Source organism: Ascidiella aspersa, chromosome 9 (assembly GCF_963924565.1).
Source record: "Ascidiella aspersa chromosome 9, kaAscAspe10.2, whole genome shotgun sequence".
Lineage (NCBI taxonomy): Eukaryota > Metazoa > Chordata > Ascidiacea > Phlebobranchia > Ascidiidae > Ascidiella > Ascidiella aspersa.
In genome coordinates this window covers 19,053,094-19,069,271 of record NC_139455.1, presented here as the reverse complement: position 1 = coordinate 19,069,271, position 16,178 = coordinate 19,053,094, and the positions used below count along the sequence as shown (strand labels likewise).

At 32.0% G+C, this 16,178-nt stretch overlaps 1 protein-coding gene across 1 annotated transcript; it reads left to right on the top strand.

The window, feature by feature from the left end:
- Positions 1-1,028: 1,028 nt before the first annotated feature.
- LOC146133437 (cyclic AMP-dependent transcription factor ATF-6 beta-like) lies at positions 1,029-15,999 on the top strand. Its single transcript, XM_083397750.1, has 27 exons — positions 1,029-1,185; positions 1,963-2,013; positions 2,088-2,173; positions 3,393-3,579; positions 3,954-4,153; positions 4,604-4,732; positions 5,725-5,792; positions 6,258-6,310; positions 6,739-6,968; positions 7,316-7,453; positions 7,858-7,999; positions 8,509-8,631; positions 9,297-9,481; positions 9,989-10,066; positions 10,393-10,500; positions 10,651-10,757; positions 11,723-12,004; positions 12,364-12,491; positions 12,585-12,652; positions 12,788-12,924; positions 13,188-13,290; positions 13,427-13,467; positions 13,554-13,668; positions 13,804-13,888; positions 14,408-14,542; positions 14,616-14,684; positions 14,921-15,999. Exons 1-27 carry the CDS (start codon positions 1,125-1,127, stop codon positions 15,004-15,006), a joined length of 3,195 nt encoding a protein of 1,064 aa, XP_083253876.1. The 5' UTR covers positions 1,029-1,124; the 3' UTR covers positions 15,007-15,999.
- Positions 16,000-16,178: the final 179 nt, after the last annotated feature.

Genomic DNA, 16,178 nt, shown 5'->3' with positions numbered 1-16,178 from the left:
TTTGTGTTTTTCCGATTCGACTTGTTTAATTTATTGCCCAAAATCCGAACCGCAAGATGTCCGTCAAGACCATGTTCTGCAACACTGGTGTAAACCAGTCAACCATGACACTGACGTTTCCTTTAGTTTTTGTAGTAATCGTTTGTTTTTCAGAAATTGTGTTTTGCCGGAGGCTTTTTTTGGGAAAGAAAAGGCGAATTTGTTACTCGGCATTTTTCGTCATGCTTAAAACTTATCAAGAATTAAAAAAGATTGTCCTTTATATCGTTAAATAGTAAGATTCGTGTATTATTCCGCGATTTAGACATGATACAAAATAATTCAAGGTTTAGATGAGAGTAGTGTAGTGGCGCTAGTAAGGAGGTGTAGTAAGGAAAATAAAATAAAAAATTAATTAAACATGTTAAATTAAAATTAAATAATGATATATCTCACATTATAAAACCAAATGCCAATATATTTTACTCGGATGATGCATATAGGTATAAATATATTAAGTGTTTTATATTAAGTTCGAGCATTAGTTGTGCATCATTTGTTTTGTTTCAAGATATTCTACAATGTGTGTTTAATTTTTAAGGGGTGGCTTATTGGCTTTTATTTGCCTTGATGTTTTTTATTTGCCTAGGGTTAGTGTTACTTGGGTTCAGAAGATGGTATTGTTAGATTTAATTTTCCGAATTTTATTATTTCCATGTTTTAATTTTCTAAAATATATTTCCATGTTCAATTTCCTAATTTGATTGCTTTGCTATCCCGGTAAATAGATTCAGGAAATGCCTATTAACTATTTTCCAGTCTCAGGTACTCACCTATTTGTGGTTTTATGTTGATTTCAAGTACTTTTTTTTCGAGTAAATAGCTAAATTAACCATGTTTTCTGGATTTACATATCCTTACTTTATCTTGGAAATGATCTTTATATTCTCATTTAAACAGGTTGTTCCAAAATCACTTGAGTATACAAAGCACAAGTGAACTTCAGAATTCAATTAATATATATGTATAAAAATTCTTTCAGATAAGTTTTGATTATAATATAAATCGAAGTGTATTAGATATTTATTAAAAAAAGTACATTGTTAAACCTTCAACGTGTTTCATTTGTGGTTGTCAAGACTGTAATGACATCAAATTTTCCAACAAACTTCCTTCAAGACAACTTTCTCTGTGAAGATGATTGGGGTAATTGTCTTTTTTGTTAATAGAATAAGAACTTTCTCAGTAAGTGTACATTAAAAATGGTCTAACCTTCTTTGTTTATGAATTGTATGTGCCTATTTTAATTTTTATGTAACATTTAAAAAACTGAAGTACATTTGATTTTTAAGGTTTTATTGCAAACAATTTTTATTATTTATTAGCAAACTGCATTTTGTTTAATTATCACCTATTCACAATTTATGTTCTAGTTTTTTTAATTACAATTAACAGTTATTTAAATGTAATAATTTCTCGTAAGTATTCAGCTTAATTGGTTGTATTATATATTTTTATTAATTTAACGACAATCTAGTATTGGGACTAAACTATACGCCTTGTTTTGTAAAATGAATAATGTAACATTTGTAAAAGGTTAATATAATTGAACAATTACTCAATCGTATATGAGCAAGCCAGGGGGTCTTAAAAAAGGTCCGTGAATTAGTTTTAGGGGGTCCATTAAGGCCCAATTCAAATATTAGTGTATATTTAAAAAACAATCAAATTATCCAAAAAAATGTTTAATTGAAATTAAAACGGTTTTGCACTGAATGCGTAAAGACTCCATTTCACTTTCACATTTTTTAATCGAAATCAGTACACTAATTAAGTCTATTTGTATTGTGACATACATTTTTGACATCATTTTTGAATTTTTTACCTACCATGGTCCACGCAAAGTAAAAAAAATTTTAGGGGTCCGTGGTAAAATCCATTCATTTAAAAAACGTTGTTATTATATTTTATGTTTAAATGCAGGCGGAGGGCAGTCCAAAGTGTTTGAAGAGTTCGAGCTAAATGCAGACAATGGTAAGCTTTATCACTATTAACTTTAATTAAGCTATTCTGCAAAAAATGTAATTTTAATAATTATATTTTCTTAGCCCTCAGTCAAAGAATGTGCTCAGATAACTTTAATGGACCTGGAAATGGATTGAGTAATCATTATGGTGGCCACTATCAATACCAGGTATATATACTTTAAAAAACGTTACTTTCTTAAAACAAATTATTTTTCTAATTAGGTGTTGAGGAACAATGTATATAATAAACATAGTAATTTTTAATGCAAACAGGTATAGTTCACATTTACAATCTTTGTTAAAAAAAATGAAACTTTGCTTGTAACATTGCACAATATTTAACAATCCTGTGTAAAGTGTTAAGTAGAGTTAAGCGCTTGGCATGTCTGTCATGTTCTTGCTATAATAATTTGGTTTGTCGGCCTATGGCAGTTTTGTTGGTTGTCAAGTGCACTCATGTGTTTTTAAGTGCCGGCAATACACTTGTTGTATTGAACAATATGCTCCCTCAGTGCTGTATGTTGCACTAAGTGACCATTTGATGTCCGGTTAATATGGAGTCGTTATGTCCGAAATTTATTTTATGCATATACATATATGTTTCATGCTCTGATAAAATCTGCGTAAAAAAATCATAATTTGCTTACCTTGTTATCAAAACAAAAATGTTTGTAATTTATGTAACATTTATTGTGTCTTTTCCATACTGTGTACCCAATCACTTAATGTTAAATATTGTAAAGCATTTACAGCTGGACCTGGTATGTGTCCCCTTTCTATCCAACACAGACATGTGCATGTGTGGAAACTGGATTTTGTTCCTCATGCTTAAAACCAATAATTAAAATTGACAGGAAACCTGGTTCAGCGTTTATTTTAGAATAGTGGCGTTTTCCAATTACAACACGAGTCTTTCGCAATTGTGTTATTCTTTGCACTACATTCATTGTAATTGGTTTAATGCTCTTTCCTGTGTCTCCTATTGTTATATTTCCTTTCAAATGGATCTAACACAGCAACATAATTTATAGTAATACTTTTCCAAATTTTCCATTTTTGATATTTGCTGCTGAACACTTTTCTATGGCATGGTCTTGCCCATATAAGTGTACACTCAACATTATGATTTATATATGTGTTGTGAAACTACAAAGATATCTTGTTGAATTGAGGGTTGTAGTGAAAATGCCGATAATTGATTTAAATTGATATAATTAATACTAATTCACAAATAGATCTAAGTTTTGTTTTAAGTTTTTCAGATAATGATTGTGACTGATAATATCAAAAAGGTATAAATTGACTATAAAAATTTAAAATTTATATACATTTTGCCAGCACATTTCCACCATAAAAGTTAAAAAAAAGTGTGTGTTTCATTTACAGAATAAAGATTCTGCGTTCATTGGAATGAATTCTGGGATAGAGTCACCACCCTTAACACCGCCAGAGGAACAGCTAAGCATGTCTTCTCACTCACCCCACTTTGAGACAGTGGATGAACTTTTGGCAGATCTGGTTGTTGATGAAAGCCATATGCAGCAGTTCAGTAATGTCACATATGGACATTTAGGTAATATGTCATTTCTCAAGATATGATGTTATGTATGAGTAATGAGTTTCAGTTACACTCTGGCAATGTGAGCATTAATTTAACATAAAAATTAAAAAAAGAGTTTGTTTTTCTACTATGTTACATACAATTTTGTTAAAATTTATAAATTTACAAAATTTCTGGAATACTGTAGTTTACTGTTGCTTTGTCTTCGTGCACTTTTATTTTCTTCAGTTTTTTATTTAATAGGAGGTGACCATGTTTTAGTCAATTTAAAGTAAATATTCTCAAAAAAATATTTCGGATAAATGTTTTAAAATGTTTAATTTTTGTTGACAAGTGCTTGCTGCAAAACCTTGTTTTTCATTTCATTCAAACACACTTTATTATAGAAGCCTTGGATCAACTTGAGATGGATTCAACCTCTTCTTCAAAATCATCTTGTTCTCGAGGCCGCAGTCCCTCTTCTGGATCTGCCTCGAGCACATCCGCCTACTCATCGCAGTCCTCTACTCCTCCACCAGTTGCTAAGTCGGTTACCGACCTATTCGATCAGGCATTTCACGAAGCACAATTGGGATGCGCCAAAACAGTTAAGCGACATTAGATTTACAAATTGCATTATGATAGTCCTTTTAACAGACCTAGCATTCATTTTCTGGATCATTCTGGTTTGGCATGGTTGCTTATTTTATATATATAACATATACATATACTTTAAAATTTTTTCAACATTTAATCCCAATAATTACTCAATAAAGTGTGAATTTTTTTATTTTTTTAAATTTGCTTTGGTGATTTAAAGAAAAAAATACCTAGTCTTGAATTTATATATCAATGGAAAAATACAGATATCTAGATTTTGTCAATATGTGGGCATAAATAATACAGTATCAATATATAAGTTGACTAATTTTGCATTCTATACAAAAAAAACTATTTATTAATTAATTTACTAAACTGTCTGTTTTAATAATCAGGTATTCTTTATATATGTGTCAACTACAGTGATAAATTTACCATTCTAAACCTTTCTTTACAGATGAGCACTAAATCTTGTGATGAGGGTTTTCACGAGACTGTTCCTATTGCAGAAGACAGGAGCGTTCATGTAAAAACACATGAAATAGTCCAACACATGAAAAACGTCAACCCAGAGAAGTTTACCCAGGTAATGCTATGCTCTACACCAGTGGTTCTATACCTTTGATGATTGGTGGCGCCTTCCATGGGCTATTTGAGCCCCCCTTGCTCACATTTTTTTTGAGCCCCCCCCGTTGCTCACAGTTAAAATATAACATGGAACGTCACAGGGGAGATATCCCAAAGTCATAATGAAAACCTAAAATTCTAGTTTAACTTGCTCATGATTCAACTAATATCTGCTTGTGGTCACGGTTGAGAAATGCTGCTCTAAACAGTTGTGCTCAGTGAGTCTGGTTTAAGCCTTTAGCTTGTATGGCCTGAATAAATACCACTATTTAATCTTATCAGGGATGGCAAATCTTTGCGGCATTAGACAACTGTTAACTACAGGTGACATACTGCACCTAGATAAATTTATACAAAAAGAAAAGAGAGCCTGATTTAAATGTAATAACAACTAATTTTTTGAAATAAAATTTAACAGCTTTTATATAACTGTCAGCTAGAAGTCAATTGGTTTTAGTTTAATTACATTGTAACAACACACCAATTAATTATTTTGTGGTCTCATTTGAATATATATTTTGTTCATCTGTATATTTATATATAATGTTATATGGTTTATATAACTGCTAATTATTCCCTCATTAGGACACTTTACAATACTGGTAAGTAAGTTGGCATAGTCCATCAAAAATAATAAGACCACTGATTTGCCTGCTCCACAAATATTTTGTATATTTTTGTGTTTGTTTTTTTACCTGGGTGCTTTATAATACAGATTTTAGTCGCTATGCTATTGCTATCCTTGCCCAAATATTCACCACTAAACAAACATAAAGTGTGTAAAAGCTAAATGATGTATTTTTAAGTGGACATTCATTACAATAATTTATAAATTTAAAACATTGCATTGCTTGCCTAGTTTTACATATAAAGATCTTTGGTCCATGTTGCCAGGTTAAGTTCCCTATATGCAAAAAAATAAAAATAATATCAGGTACGTATTAATTGCAGAAAAATGTTCCTGATGATATGGAAGAATTTGATCGGAAAGTTCAGGATGCGCTTAGGGAAACTAACAGGTGACTTGAAATAAGGAATGTGTGATATGTAAAGTTTTATGTGCTACTGATATTTTGGACAAGAAGTACAGTGGTCCGTTCTGATATCAGATAAGTCATAACTATACTCAAACAAAATAAATGTAATGAAAACTACACAAATGTAATAAAAAAAAGATATTTTTTTGCAGGTTATTAGCCCCAACTTTGTATTAGCTTTGAAAGGTTTAGTTACCTCCAGTTGTCATTAAATTTGTTTTGATTAAATTAACTTCAAGGTAGAAAATACTGCACTGTATCCCAATTCAAGGCTAAAATGCTATATTTATTTATTGCTTGCAACTAACTATCCAATATATTTTTTTTAATTTTAAATACTATTCAAACTTTTTGACTATTCTATATTAAAAAGTGCTTTTACTGTTATTTATCCCATTGCAGTGAACTTTATTAAGGTTGCAACTAATTACATCATTTTGTTTGCAGGTTGCTGCGCATTCACAATTTGAACCCCAAAGAAGTTTCACCTCAACAAAAAGGTAAATTTGCAGAGTTGTTTGTTTTGGGGCAAAAATCCTGGGTAGTGGGTAGTTAAACTTTGCTCACATTTGTTGATTAAATTGAAGTCATCCTTTCAACCCTTTAGTGCAATTAGAAGAAGATGTGTTTTTTAGATCCAAATGTTTCTAATGAGTAGCATAATATGTAGGAAAACGACTGACATTTTAAGCACATAACTTATAAGCGGTATGACATTTTGAAATATAATTTTGTGCCTTATTATCATATAATACTGAATCGCTCAATGTCAACAGCCATGTTGTAAAAGTTAAAAATATGTAAGTACATTTCATTCCAAACAAAAACAGGAAATCTTCAGTAAATTATCTTGTGTATTTTAATAGTTTTTTTAATTGGTTAAGGATTGAGTACCAGCTTTTTTGAAGCCTCTTTATTGATTTTACAGGCATTGCTAAACCTACCAAACTGAACAGAGTTGTTAACGAACTACGGTTAAAGCGCAAAGCCGACGAGAGCGTTCCAAAGCGAGCCAAAAAATTGCTGGTGTCGAAAACACCTGCGAATGTTGTAAAGCCTGGGGAACAGAAACATATGGTTGTCACCACGAACCCTCAAACCACAATATTGGCCCAGCCGTGCACACCTTGCCAAAGTTTGCCTGTCAGTAGCTTGCAGGTAAGCCTTAAAGTAGTTGTATGTTGCATTTAGGACATTTGTTTACAGATTAGAAAAAAGTATTTCCGTCGAAAAAACAAGTGCCAAAAACTCGTGCAGAAATTTTTAAACACTTGTCTGGTGTTGTTTTTCTGTTTTGTTTTCAACCAACACTTTCACACAGGAAATAATATGTAAGGCATTGCCTCAGGGGAATAATACAGTCTGGATGAAAGTACAATAAATGTTTTCCACGATTGTTATCGATTAATAGGCAATTGCTGTATAAAGTGCAACCTTTTTGTAAAAACAAATTGGATGCAAAGAGCAAACCCCTACATTTTTTGTTTGCTTCCATTGTTGCATAGATTCCCCTTCAAACTATTGACTCCAGTACAATGAGAATAGTTGTGAAGCGTGAACCAGTAAACTCCAGCATATTTGTAACCTCAACTAAACCTCAGGCATCTGTCGGCACTGTCAGTTTGACAACCAACCAAAATGTGGTATGTATCTTTGAATACCTACAGCACGATAAAAATTATGAATCGAAAAATTAGAATTGATGCAATTCGCAAATAAAAATTACCTTATGAGAATGTACAAGTAAAAAGTTTTTTTGGAACATTGCTTTCTGGAATTTAAAATGGTTTCTCACATTGAATATTAACAACTGTTTATGAACAAAGTTTGGTAGAAAAATTGAAATGTGGTCCACATAAAATCCTTAGAGCCTGTGTAGTGATCTTTGTTTTTCCATGCCAGTATGTTTAATATGCCAATCATTGTTGAATACAAAAAATTAAACATACTTTTGTATCCTTACTCATAAACCCAGCACAAGCCACTTTTGTGCATCGCCATAATTACATTAGTCAGACATTTTTTACGATTTTTCCTCTTTTTTCAGTTCAATGTACCTGATTGCCAAAGTCAGATTGTTGCGATCGGCAACAGCGACCAAACAAAGTCATCATACATTGTGAAAGATGAGACTAACAACTGTATCACTGTGTCTTCCATTCCAACACCCCATGTTACTTTAAATACAGGCATGTTATTGTTTTCTCCCAGCGTACAACTTTTTTATTTTATTAACTGAACTATTCCTTTTTATTGAACAAACCACCAAAAATTAGTTGAATATAACTATATAATATATAAGTCAAATTATAGGTACATTCTTGTCGTAGGGAGTTTATTTTGCAGTATAAATGGTTGGTGGCATTTCTATAGCATTTTTATGAAGTCAACCTTTTTAAAACTTATTCAAAAACACTACTTCCCTAAGTGCTAACCATTTACCATTTCTCTTAATCTTTATTGTCAAAATGTATGGTCTATTGCTTTTAAATGAAACGTTTTTTTCATCAAGTTGAGTCAGGTCACTTTTGTTATAGAGCTTGAAGTTAGTTCTTTTAAGTTATTACCATAAACGTAATGCTATGTAGCTCATATAGTGACTTAATGTAAAGAAACAATAAATAAAGCCAATATATATCCTGGTTTGATTCGAGAACTTAAAATATACATTATTTTTAATCTTTTATTTTTTCATTAGGTCCCTGTAGTCCCCAAGTAATAAAGGTTATGTCCGGACCAAGTAGCAACAATTTGGCAAAAAATCAGCCCAAAATCCTTCCGTGTACAAATAAGAAACAAGTACACATTCCGAACACTGGAGGTAAATCAGTATTTTCATTTTCTGAATTACAGGCTTCAAAATTATATTCTTCAACAGAAAAACAATTAAAATTGCAGACAAAGCACTAATCAATGTGTTAAATTCAGCTGTTGCTCATCCAAAAAATGTGCTTATACTCTGCTTTTTAGTATATCCATTGTTTTTTATTTAATATATATATATATATCCACCATATATTATTTTACAAATAACAATTTTTCTGCACTAATTAGGGAGCCTATGCTAGTTTTGATAAAGGCAACTTGCATAGGTTGCCGAAACTATAATTAAGAATTACAATTACCAGAGGCTGTTTTTGATTAGAAATACTATGCCTGGTAGCACCAGTTTATATAAATAGGGATATTATAACGAACCGTTTTTTTTTTTCAAAGCATACTTTATCCTACAATTGTTTATAAGTGTTGCTGTTCTGAAACTTAAGTGCGAAAAGAAAGAAGCATTTAGGGTTGGAAAGGCCTTAAATTTGAAAAAATCAGTCTCTTTGGTTGGGTCGTCCATTTTTAGTTGCAAGCCAACGTTTCTTGGCATAAGAAAAAAATGACAATAAATTGCTGATGAGTTTTAAATCCAAATTTTCGTTTTTTGAAGATGAGACTGCCAACAAAGATAGTTTTTTAATAGTGTGTTTTGTTTTGTTATAGTTGCGGGCAAGCCTAATGAACCTAGAAACAGTAAACTGCTGATGGGTTCTGCAGTAGGGCCAAAGAAACCCATTGTACCTGCATTACCGACTGTACATCAAGTATCCCAACCTGTTCCCAATGTAATGACAGAGTTAAATTTATGTGGCAACACAAGGTCGGATCCGTTGCTTGCAATAGAAGGAGTGAGTTTTTTTACCTATTTATATGGTACACCATTATTGGAATTAAACGTAGTCACTTTTTAATGAATTTGCTCATCTAACAAAATTAGTTATTAACATTTAGTGGAATGCTACTGTACTCATTAGGTCTATTGCTGGGATAATTATTTAATATTTATATCATAGAGCAGTGCTCTTAGTAATTCCTCGATCGTGAAGTAAGCACAATTTGATATCCGTACATTATATATTTTGTGCCTATTTTAAGTACAATAATGCAAAAATATTTTAGATCTGTCCCTGAAAGGCCCACAATAAAGTGAGGATATATTAGATATTGTGCAGTGTGTTTTCTGTTCTTTCGTTTACTATTGGTCCAGTGTTGGCCTCGTAAGCAGAATAACAGTATTTTCTTACACATTGAAGCTTTACTTATTAGGTCACCTTAACTACTCTCACCTATAAGAATGTCGTGGCAACATTGGGTAGCACTTTCATAGCATCTCAAAACTGTATTTTAAATTGCAGAGCTTGGTTCATAAAAAACAACAGAGAATGATAAAGAATCGTGAATCTGCTTGTCAATCAAGGCAAAAAAGGAAAGAGGTAAAGACAAATCTCAAGGATAAGTAGTTTTTGCATGGTTATGGGGCTATTTAAGCAGTTTGTAAAATTAAAATTGAAAAACACTGATTTTAGGTAGTATATGATTTTAAAAGTGTCTCTCATGTTAATCTTTTGTCAGGTACCACCAAAATGTGTTGTTTTTAATACTTATCCAATGTATAGTAGATTTTTGGGGTGTGATTCCCTATGCTTAATAATGTTTATTGTTGACAATACACCTCAATGACAAAAGAAAAGTAGATAACGGAATAGTGCTGTGAATAGTTTCCTTATGTGCCTGCTATTAATTTGGCATTATTTTATAGTATGTTCATTCCCTCGAACAACAACTGCAGGAATATGTGCAAGAAAATCAACAGTTGCGAACCGTCAACCAACAATTAAGAGAAAGAGTGGCCGAATTGGAACAGCAGGTAAAATACCACCCAAGTATATATTTAATGTAAAGAAAGTAGTAACAAACAACCTAATTTACAAAAACATGAAAAACAAGCGTTTTATGATTAAAGCATCAAATTTATAGTTGGGCACAACAAATGTGGTTGTATTTTTGTATTTTACAGAACACCAACTTTCGAAAGCATGCTGTAACTTCGATGACAGGACAGCGAAAAGCTGCCTGCATTTTGATGCTTGTTCTTTTTATTGGATTTAATGTCCACCCATTCAGGTTAGTGTTAATAATTTCTAATTTGTATTAATAATTTTTTGTGGCGCAGCACTATTTTGAATATATTAGTATTATTTTTGCTGAACCTTAAGTTGAGTAAAAAGAATTTTAACTGCAAAAAAGTCCCGAATAAATCAATTTAATTCGTTGCTTGTCACACTATAGTTCTTATTTCAAATGAAAATTGGTGCTTTCATAATTTATTATATACATTTCTCGTTAGAGCGGAAGAAGAGATAATGTTACAGCCACAAAAACATAGAACCGAGTTGAACTGCAGTAGAAACCGAGTTGAACTGCAGTCATAGGTAGTTGTAACATTCATCAAACCTTGTTTGCTCAACAACAGAGTTGATGTTACAAATTTAGATGGAAATGCAGCAAATAATAACAGTTATGTACTTTTAAGTTAGCTTCTGGTCTATTTTTCTATTTGCCACTCATACTTGAACTCAACTATACTAATGTTGACCCTGCTACAACACTTACTCTTTGTGGACTCTGCAACATAAGATTCAATTGACTTTAAGAGGGCTTTCAATACACAAATTTTTCATCAATAACCTGAATGACTACCTACCTGGGCACACATTTAGGAAAAAAAGAACCACAGTCAATTATAAATAGTCCTTCTGCGTCCTGACACAGATTTTTATTTTGAGTGCTGACATTATGACCAACCTATTTGGGTAATCTTTTTCAGGACAATACACTTGGAAGCTTGACAGAAAGGTATATATAATAAAGCCCAAAAAGATTTTGTAGATAGGTTGTGCTTATAGTAAAAGCTGTGTCAGAAACTCAGAACAACTGTTTATAAATAATACAATGACAGATATAATCTGTGTGTTACAACTACCATATTTATATAAAAAGCATAGTAAATCTACTAGAATGTTCCGCTCTTATGTGAACAACAAGGTTGTACATTTTAAACACCAATATGACATTTGTTCACTTTGCAGCTTTTTATCCAATCAAAGCATCACGGGAATAGCTGTGATGAGCAAGGATGGGATTGGCAATGCAACCGACGATACCTCACTGCCCTTGGCTTCAATTGAAAACAGTTATCACGCCCGACAGCTGTTGTCCCATGAAGAGCAAACGGCTAAAGCTTTAACTCGGTCTTCTGAAGATCAAGATATGTCTGCTACAACGGCGGTAGCCCTTGCTGATATTGAACAGCAGCGCGCCTTTTGGGTGGACGACTTGGTCAAGGATTGTAAGAAGAAACATTTCGGAAGGTACTGTGATTGACAATGTTGTGCTTGGTGTTTAAAATTGGTGTTTCTGCCTGAACCTTTTTCGGCGGCGACCCAAATACATAACAAGAAGTATGCCAGCAAAGCTTTGGTGACCTAACTAACTTCCCTGAACCTTTTCTTAAAGAGGACAAAACACAAATATGGAAATAGCTTTATTGCTTTTATTTAATGAGATTTGGGATAAATCTTGATTAAAACCAATCCCAGTAAATCTAACTATATAAAACTAACGCAGCCGTCGACCCAACCAAATCAAACGGTGACCCAATTTTGGGTCGCGCCTTATAGGTTGAAAACACTGGTTGAAGTTTTTTAATCAATATCCTGTTTTTTACTAGGATCCAAGAGGTCTTGCAAGACACATCTTCCATATCCCTTCAGAGGTTGCTTCGCAGAAAACTCAGAGAGGAATTGGGGATCAGAGTTCCCCTTACTGTTCCCAGAATAAGAAGAATCGCCTATGGTGGCCTTGGTAATGTGCAATTATATTGAGATTTAAATATGCAAATCTGCCTGATAATAAACATAATAAAGAGTGACATGATTGTGCATTTTTTAGGTTCTGCAACTTATGAAAAAAGTTCCAACATATTGCCACCTGATGATGTTATGACTCTGGAGACTGAAGTAAAATGTTTTTTCTTTCTTTTACTGCTTAATCTATTAGTTTGTTTGTTATGCTATCAATACGTTGTAGTTTTTTTTCTGTTTACTGTTTTCCAAAACCAGTTTTGCATGATAAATATAATTATAAAAATGTAGAGCCCTGAATTTACCTTGCCACCAACTTCACCCAAAATGAAGAAAAAAGTTCATGATACAAAGGCTCCTGTGTCCCCTGCATCCTGTGATCACATCACCAAGGATATTGGCCAGCCCAATGAGACGGAGTCTGCACGGTAAAACCTTAGAGGAATATTTTAAATACCTTTAATGCACACACTATACTTTAGATTTTATTTAAAGTTTCAGTAGGTATCTTATGATTAAATTGTATTTACAAGAAATACAGTTGAAACTAGGTTATGTGTTATTAAAAACAACTATAATTTATAGCTATAATGCGATAGTTGTCAAAATGCATTTGTTAGAAGTACAAGTAAATAGTTATTTGTTTTATAGTAATTTACTTTTGCGATATTAAATTATGTTTTTGTTGTAGTGTTAGCGATGACTTGGCCCAGTGGGTACAACGGCACAAAACTGAGGAAAAGAAGCCCCCAGTGGACCAAGTTTTACATACTCATCACAGTAGCTTTTATAAGGTCAAATAATAAACTTCTTGCTACGCTATCATAAAACAAACCAAAAAAACACTAAAAACGACATAGTTGAAATAAAATCTTCATCTGGTAATTGGGCTTCTATTTTCAGAATAATCATTAGCCTTGTGTTTTATAGGTTCCGAAGAGAAAAATGCCCAAAAACTCACAGAGGAAAAGGTAATTAAACTTAACTATTTATTTCCATTATATGTGATGAACCAACAAACAGTTGTGGAAAAAAAATCCTGTTTTGCTTTTCACAGTTCACCTAAAAAGACTGGCATGGCAGTGTACCAAAAAAGAGACAATCGCTTGAAAAAACTTCTTGATGCAATCGATCGAAAGAATGACACAGTTTATGTTATCTCCTTTAGTCAGGTAAGAAGAATGTTGTATTTTGTTATAGTATAGTAAGTAGCAGTGGTTTGTCCACATATTAGCGTGAATGCTCCTTTTATTATTATGTAAGTGCTTGCTTCAAAAAAACCCTTAATTCCTTGTATATATTTCAAGGATCACATACTGCTGCCTGCCATGACAAGAAATTCGTCACGTCAAACACTGATGTCATTGGTTTTACCTACAGTTGCACCTAATGGTTAGATAAGTTTTTTTTTAAATAATTTTTTCATCATGAGTCATACCTTTGTTGTTAAAAAATAACAGGTGACTTTTCTGCTGTTTGCACACCAGGATTTTACTGCCAGTAATATGTTAGGTCTTATTTTCTAACCATAGTGCAAGTTTGGTATTTATTGCCATTTTGGTATTATTATGCCATTTTGGTATTTTATTTAAAAACAGAAAGTAATGTACTTAAAATAAAATCATTGCTGTAAGTTTAAAGTACTACTTTTGCTGACAGAAAAATGTTCATCAAACAAATCTAATAATTCCAGAAAAGTGATGTGTAACTAATAGTAAAACTTTTGCAAAATGTACCTAAATTTGTAAACATGAGTAACTAGTTTTGTGTGTCAAAACAATTTATTAAAACCTATTTTGTTCAACCTGAAATTCAAAGTATATATCAAACTGTTTGGTTGTGGTAAACTATTTCGAAAATCGCAGCCAAGTATGTGTTTATTTGTGTATTAAAGTGTTACTTGTTCAACAGAATCATTTGTAAATGATGACGAACACCAAACAATGATCCAAATCAACTGTGAAGTTACAGCAACAGAATACTTCAGGGTCCGTCGTGACGTTTTTCCAAACGACATGCCATATTCAAAGTCCGCTAGGCTGAAAGGTTTGTTGGTTTCAACTAGTACAGTTTTTTGAGGGGTGCATTCTTTTAAAAGCTTTTTTCTGTTTCTTTTCAGAAAAAGGTTCGACAAAAAGAAATGGCTACACAGCAGAGAATCCAAAGCGCCATGCATATCACGGTTCAGGTAAAAAATTAAAAAAAACATTAAACTATATTTGTCATTTCATGATTTATTTTAATCATATAATGTATCCATTTTTAAATTTAATAATTTGTCTCGCATTGTTGCAGTACTTTAGATTAATACTTTATAAATGCATGTCAGTTTAAAAATTTTGGTTAAAGGTTATATAATGATTTTAGTTTTAAACTTTACATTCGAAAAAAAAAATGTAATGTATTTTGTTTTTTTGCGTACAGCTACAAAAGCGAAAAGACAGCGAAGTGAAAATAGTGCTTCTTTTCAGGATGATGATGCTACTGTCACTGATGTGGTAGAACTATGAGTTCTGTAAATATGTTTTGCTGTGGGCCAGTTTAAACTTGGCATTTTGCAATCTATGATGTTTTTGCACAATCTTTGACAAAATTGTACAAATAAATAACATGTTAGTACTGTATAGAATAGATAAAAGTATTTATGTTTTTGACCTCTTTGTTTGAATTATTTGATATAATTGTTTCCTTTTTAATTTGTGGCTACAATGTAGAAAAATACATTAAATATTTTTTTTATATATTTGCATACAGGTTAATTCATATTAAAAATTAATTAATATGAATTTACAAATATTTAGGTTTACTCAAACTGATTACCGGTCTTTAGTAAGCTCTTTATAGTTTACTTAGTATGATTTTGTGTATAAATTTGTGTATTTTTTGTGTATAATATAAAAATATTATTGTTATAATGATAAAATATTTTTGAACTTTTCTCGTAACAACATTCTTGAATTGCCGTACTTCTATAGAATAGTATATATATATGATTGCAATATTTAGAATAGCTGAACTTACACAGGTTAAACTTGGAAAAAAGTTTTGCGCAAAAAAAATTTTGCCTTGTATGAAACTGGGTTAAAAACTGAAATAATCAATCATATTTGTTATATAATAATGTTTTTTATCAAAATTTGTATAAAAAGTGTAAAAATGCACCTTGTGTGTAATCTGTAAAAAATTGGTGCTATAAATTTTAAGTTCATTTGTTTAAATTGTGAAGTTTATTGTTGTGCCTTCATTTGCCTTTAAGGTTGCATTTTAGCAGCCTGCCTAATTTTTCGTTTGCCTTGTTCCATAGAGCAATAACGAAAAAAAGTCGTTCTACTCTACTTTTTGTGTAGTTTGCCCCTCGTTTGAAAGTAGTAATGATTGCTGCATTGTTGTTTTATTACGTTAATTCATGTCGGTGTATTGTGGTACTTGGTTGAATGGTTACGAGCACTGTGTTTTTGGGGGGGATTTTATATATGGAAATTACAACCAACCTAATAAACTGACCAGAGTGAATTTTTGTGTAATAATGGAAAAAAGTGTCTTTTAAGGGAAGTGATAGCCATTTAGAACATCTGAAAGCATAATTGTGAATACTACAACTTGATTACAGTATCTTTGATAACAAAACATTGGCGACAAAGTTTGGCAGAAGATAAGACTGATAAGCAAACTGTCCGCAACG

Coding starts and splice junctions, on each gene's coding strand:
- LOC146133437 (XM_083397750.1), top strand. CDS start 1,125: ATGACATCAAATTTTCCAACAAACTTCCTTCAAGACAACTTTCTCTGT. Junction 1,186..1,962: donor TCTCTGTGAAGATGATTGGG/GTAATTGTCTTT, acceptor GTTTAAATGCAG/GCGGAGGGCAGTCCAAAGTG. Junction 9,482..9,988: donor CGTTGCTTGCAATAGAAGGA/GTGAGTTTTTTT, acceptor TTTAAATTGCAG/AGCTTGGTTCATAAAAAACA.